The 6,780-nt window shown below is 43.3% G+C and overlaps 1 protein-coding gene across 1 annotated transcript in view; it reads right to left on the reverse strand.

The window, feature by feature from the left end:
- The window catches only part of LOC147196141 (latent-transforming growth factor beta-binding protein 2-like), a 105,927-nt gene extending 100,915 nt beyond the window's left edge, over window positions 1-5,012 (reverse strand). Inside the window, exon 1 of the mRNA XM_086126841.1 lies at window positions 4,410-5,012. Coding sequence (XP_085982967.1) covers window positions 4,410-4,726 — 317 coding nt within the window. The 5' untranslated portion in view covers window positions 4,727-5,012. The remainder of the gene's footprint in view (window positions 1-4,409) is intronic.
- Window positions 5,013-6,780: the final 1,768 nt, after the last annotated feature.

The raw sequence follows: 6,780 nt of genomic DNA on the forward strand, positions 1-6,780 counted from the left end.
GTCTCAAGATATTACAGTAAATGGATTTCTGACTCATGGAGATTTGAGAAGATAGGACACGGATTGACTTCTCAACCTCGCTTGGATTTTACTCATTAAGATCTGCGTGTTGTGCTGAGGTGCCACGTAAGTAGCATAGTAATTGTTGAAGCCCTTTGGGAGGCTTGGCGTTGATCAAACACGCTAAAGTCATCAGTCAGCACGTGCAAATTCCATCATATGATTTACTTAGGGAATGAACACCTTAATATCACAGGTCGCAATTAAAATGATAAATCATCTTGTGTTCCAATCTTGGTTTACCCAGCCTCTGCAAAATCAAGGAGCTATGTTTCACCTGCACAAAGCAGGAATAGTGAGTCAGTGTGAAAGTGAAAAAAAAGGCTGCAGGGAAGAAGCTGAGCGACCGTTCTGAGCATGAAAAAACACAGAGTCATGTAAAGCTGAGTGAATCAACGTGGTCAAATCACTCTTGATTTATTACATTGTTGGCAATGTCAAGCAATGCCTTACACATCTGTTGCATGTAAGCATACATGCATGAATGCTAAGGGACACACACGCACTTGTTCAATTCAGCTACGCATAGCTTTGACTGTTTTGACTCATTCTGGGGTTCCCGGATTCAACCCAATCATGGAGGCCTGTTTTGTTGCACGAACGGAGGATCTCATTGATAACATGCCAAACTCTTTGTCAGCCGAATCACACAAAAGATACTTAGGTGGGGTACATTGACCTTTAAAATCAAGTGAGAGACTCCACTAACGCGCGTGCTTACTTCTCTCATAGTATTGTTATATTTTATACTCCAGATGACCAACACAACACAGCATACAATATATTTCCACCAACTATTGGGAGTCTCCACCCCAAACCATGTTTTGATGTTTGTTGTGCTACTATCTATCCATCCATCCATTAGATGAACGGCAACGAGGGTTGCGGTCAGGTATCCCAGCTGTCTTCAGGCAGTAGGCGGGGGACACATAGACACACAACCATTTACACTTAAGGACAATTTAGAGTCATCAATTAACCTACTGTGCTTGTTTTTGGAATGTGTGAGCAAACCGGAGTACCCGGAGAAAACCCACGCAGGTACGGGGGAGAACATGCAAACTCCACACAAGAAGGCCAGGGCCCCGAATCGAATCCATGACCTTGCGAAGTGCTAACCGGTCGACCACCGAATATTTGGTACAGTGAATGGAATGACAAATTCAATCATGTTTATTGTCTTGAATGACTTGGGAGAAGCGTGATACAAAACACTCAACACAACCAGTTACTCGTCCACTTGCGTCCAGCTATAGAGCCAGCTTCAGTGCTATTCCTAATTGGCTAATGTTCTGTTTCATGTCAGTGTTGACTCCACACATAGGGAGTCATTATTGTACTTCGTAAATACTGAACAGGAATCACGGTTATGTCAGGCAGTTTAGTTCAGTTCAACTGTGAATAAGTTAGACTGTGCTGATTAATCGTGAGTTTCAGAGACAATTTTTGCACACTGTGGGTTGCAGAATGTTTATTTTAACAGAATCAAGGCAATAACGGTACAGTAAAACATTTTGTCGGATCAACTTATCACCTCTTAAATACCTCCTTTAAATTAGCTGGATTGAAAAAAAAATCCTGAAGAGGATCTTTTATTTCAGTGTCTGCAATTCAAGGGCAGCCACTCAAATCCCCTCTCTGATCATTATGTAAACACCCCCCCCTGCTTCTGTGAGTATCATGCTTTGTCCCTATGGAACAAACAGAACTGGATGCATCAAGGGTTCATTAGACAAAAAGAAAAGAGCTTTAATATGGAAACAAGCCATCTTCCTGCTAGGGAGTTTGATGGAGACACACAACAAGAAAAGAAACAGAGATTCATTGGACAAAACAGGTGGTTCTAATCGCCCAGCAGATTTTTTTTTTTTTGCAAATGTTCACCAGGCGAGCCGAGCCACAAGAACACATGGTCACAGGAACCGTGCACAAAAGAAGGACACACACACACACTGAAGTCGTCTGCAGCCATGCCTCAAATATCTCAAACATTGGGGAAACTGCAATGGGAGTTTTAGCACCCCTATGTTGACTCGCTGTGTATGATCCATTTCTTCAAGTTATCAACAACGGCTATTACATCACATCCTGCCACGACTCTCAATATACACTGTAATTAATATTAACAATTGCTCTCAAAATGACAGCTTCTTGTTTGATTATTGGGGATACTTAGGGTCAGCCATCCATTTTCACCAATAGGAAGACATTTTTTCCTTAAAGGGGACAATATGGACATTTTACAAAGAATGAAAAGAAGAAAATCTGCCCACAACTTGAAAAATAGCCTGGCTGAAGTTCCACACTGAAAGAGGCACTTTCAAACAGCTCCTGAAGCACATCATGCAAAGCCAAAGTACATACAGAATGTTTGGTAAAGTTGTGAACATGGAGTTGGGTTGGGGGAAATGGCAAAGATCTGCGCCACAACACTACAATAAAGACACTGTCAAGTGAATTTTGAGATTTCTGTCCAAATACAATATATTCTACTAGTATATGTTTGAAGATCCTTCGGTGTGATTGTGAGTGTGAATGGTTGTTTGTCTGCAGTATGTGTGCCTTGCGACTGGCTGGCAACCAGTTCAGGGTGTACCCCGCCTGCTGCCCAAAGTCAGGTGGCATCGGCTCCAACACGCCTGCAACCCTTGTGAGGATAAGTGTATCGGATAATGGATGGATGGATGGATGTTTGAATGTAAATTGCTGAAAGCATGTGGAAAAACTAAGAACCATGTCATACTCATTTGTGCGTAAACATGTTTTCACCATTTCAGTTGTACTGATTTTCAGGGGCATTTCAATGGGTGTCAATTATGTACGGATTTTTGCTATTCGGAGGCCAGCCCAATCCCTATCCTCCGCAAATGGCGGGGTTTGACTGCTTTTGATTGACAGTTGACAGGTAAGCAAGGTATGGTTTTCACGCATTCAGCAGAGACACACCCAGCAACTGAGTCTACCTTACTTCTCTAAGTAAGGTAGGGGTAAGTAAGTTCTCCAAGTAAGGTACCTCAACGTACTTGCCTGGTGCCTCAGGTCAACGGAGGAGATGCTACTTTTGATAAGCAGAGGTTTTCTTGATTACTCGGTAAAGTTCCTGATGCTGTGGCTCAGTGTTTGGAGGGGCCCCGATTTCTGTTTGCTGATGTGTCCATGTGCCAAATCCACACCGTATAGTGTATGAACAGGTGAGCTTACCCCACAAGTTGTATTTTGGGGCACTCACTACCCCCCACCCCCCACCCCACTCTGGGCTCTGCTTTCTCAAGTAGCAAGCAAGCAGCGCACACGCACCACCAAGTGAGGAGTAGGTGGGAATGGCCAAACACTAGCCAGAACACACACACTTGCCTGCGCAATTTGTTTGGTTGTGTCTTATAGTAGAGGCTCATAGAGAGACCAACTGTCGATGTTCTTGGCATCACTCACCAGGTCATGCCTCTCTTAAAGGCACAGGCGCACAGTTGTGTATGTGACTTCCCTCTTGATCCCCATTAGACCCCTAAAGTGGTCTAATGATACACTTAAAACCATTTATGTCTTTACACTCTCTTGATGTTGGATTCCGTTTTACACAATACGGAGTTATTTTTCTTTATTTACGTACAGGTACGTTCCAAAATCCAGATACACAGCTGCCATTTTCTTTCCATTTCGCTGTGCCAAATTTTCTGAACTTGGATTTAGTCGCCAAAATCGTGTTTCTCATTGTTTCATGCAAGCAAATCCTTCTTCGAGTCAGTGACGTTGGTGGAAAATTCCTTTACCAAATCATATTTGAAATTTTTGCCTCAACTAATAATGATATGGCCATTTTTCAACCGAAGATTCAAAGCTTCGGTCAGAAATTTCCTACGGATTTACATTGATTTGTGGACAAGTTAATTTGGGATGATTCACAAGATAAAGTGACATGAAAACCTTCATGCTTAACTGATTTTTTCAAACCACGGCTCATTTTATTCATGTTTCAAATCGCTGGCCATTATATCCTCTATTTTGATACACAGGTGTTAACACAACAACTTTGATTTTTTTCTTTGTGCTGCGTTTGTAAGGGATTGAAAATGATTAAATTTTACTTCATGTCAACGGGCAATGCTGATTTGATATGTAAATAGTTAAAGAGTTACGAGCTTTGTCAATAAACAAATTGAATTTGTAAATTAAAGGACCAGTCAACAAACAAGCTGTCTTGAACGTTCACTATGAAGCTTGTGATTTGTTATAATTTCCTGGCATGAGACTTCTGCCAAAATGAGCACGAACGTATTTAATTTGAAATACAATGATCATTTTCGCTCACCATGCACATATTGATGGACAATTGGAGTTCCCACTCTTACCCTACAAGTCGCCTGGTGTTCGCCTGGCCGGACTTGCTGTTCTGCCTCCGGTTCACTTTGGTTCTGGGCTGCGAAGTGGTCACGCTGCGGCGGTGTCTGGTGGTCCTCGCTGCACCCTTTGACGGGAGTTCGGCATCCCCCCAGGCGTGGGTGGTCTCCGGAGGACTTCTTTCACCACCTTCCGAGTGGCCCCTGAGCGACTGCCCGGTACCAGGAACTCTTTTCTTCCCACCTGTCGAAGTGTCCGTCTGACCATCACCTACGTGAACCAGCGCTATGGCCAAAAGCACAATAACAGCCAAGCCGGTACGCTCCATTTTGTTTACAAGAAGTATCCCCCTCCAAAAATGCCCTTACAATTCAACTTGGGAGCTACTGTAATGTGACTTAAAGGAAAAAAAAAAAAAAAGGGGAGAAAAAAAAGTCCGCGACTCTGCTTCTCAAATTCACTTAGACGGCATTCTCTCTCTTCAGTGGATACCTCCTCATGATGACCAGGTAAAACTGCTGGCAATGTCTTCAAAACTATGATTAAAAAAAAAAAAACTTTCTTCTCACATCAGATAAGCATAGTCCTTCTTTATTCCTCCAGTGAGGCGCCAAAAAGAGCAGCGAGCTGCTGAGGCTGAGCTCCAAATGTGAGTGAGAAGCGGAGGAGAGACCATGTGTGCGACTGTGTGCATGCGTGTGTGTGTGTGTGTGTGTGGTTCACCCATGAATATCACCACCTCCTTGCCTCAGGAGTCACCGGAAAGAAACAGCCCCTTGTCTACCGTATTGTTGCTTCCACTCCACAATACTGTACTGATCTTGGCAGCCAGCTTAGATCACGTTAAGCGAATGTTAAAAGTGTGGTACAATAAAATTTAATCCGATTGGCGGACGTGTCTGAACGATTTTCCGAAGCGATTATCCTGTGGTGTTGAGTGTGTTAGTTAAGAGAAAATGGTAGGGGATGGCAATCTTAAAACAGGCCAATTATGACATGACAGATTTTTGTTTTTTTAGAAAAAGGCGTATTTTGCTGAACCAATCATAACATTATGACTTCATATCCTGGAAAAAAAACAACTTCTTTGTCCTTGTCACTGGCTAATGATTACTTTTTCCCCTCCCCCCCAAATTTGGGGTGCATTTATTATACTGTGCCTGTACATTGTGGAGTTATGTAAAATTGACCTTTGATTTTGGAAGGAGTCTCCCTCCCCAACAATTTCACTTCATTGGTCAAAAAAATGTATTTTTCCAAATATTTTTTCTTTCCTATCTGTGCTAGTTATATATATCATTGCAGGCAAAACAATTAATCGCTCTCCTACGAGATGGCAGATGTTACAATTAACTTCCAACATCGGGGTGCCCATGTTCGGTCCTCGAGAGCTTCTATCCAGCCTGTTTTAGATGTCTCCTTCCTCCAAAACTCCTGATCCGAATGATCAGCTCATTAGCAAGCTTTGCAGAAGCCTGGTATCGATCCTGATCGATTGAATCAGGTGTGTTGGAAGGAGACATCTAAAACATGCTGGAAAGAGGCTTTTGAGGACCAGCCTTGGGCACCCCTGCTTTACATCATTCATTATTTCAGTACATGGAGCATGGCTTTTTTTTTTTAAATCTTTTTGTTTGGTGGTGTTCTGTCAGCTTTTTCGAATGTAAAATAATGAGCCTTGGCTCAATAAAGTTTGGAAACACTGCATTGAAGGGACCCCTTTCAAGGCCAAGTGCTTGCAGCTTTTTTAAACCGAATGCTGCTGTTTATTCAGAATTGTAAACATGCATCTTGGCATGCGGGGGCATACAGATGTAGTCGATGAAGGTCACATTTCAAAGCGCATCGGAAACCTTGGAAAACTGCTCAGGTTATGTAAGAGATCCCACTCACGGCCTCTTGTCATCTATGCTGCATCATCACTCGCCCCCCCCCCCCCCCTTAACTGTCTGGAAACAACACATTTCTCCACCACTGTTCAATCTCAAACGAGCCAAAAGAGAGCTGGCTCCCACTTTGTACTTTCAAGGCGCAATAGATGCACGGCCGCCTCGCTCAGGAGCGCTCCCCGAGCAACCTGACCGCACTCTGAGCACAGCGGTCCAAAACACACAGCGCTGGAGAGGGAGACAAGCAGAGCGGATATTTTCAAACTTCTTGAAAGAGACTGAGGCTGCGTGCCACAGCTGATTAAAGCTAATCTCGCAGCCTAGCAGAATCAAATTAGAGAAAGGAGGATGTATTTATCGTATGACTGTGTAGTCATCCACCCTTTTGCACAAGACTGTGGCCACTCCTTAACAGATCGTGGAACCTGACCTCTGATGAGTGCCCATCTCTCTGCGCTCTTAGTGTTTGTCTACAGGTGTCTTCTTCGGAAAT

The sequence above is a fragment of the Hippocampus guttulatus genome, chromosome 13 (genome assembly GCF_054856545.1).
Source record: "Hippocampus guttulatus isolate MCC_2025c chromosome 13, RoL_Hgut_1.0, whole genome shotgun sequence".
Lineage (NCBI taxonomy): Eukaryota > Metazoa > Chordata > Actinopteri > Syngnathiformes > Syngnathidae > Hippocampus > Hippocampus guttulatus.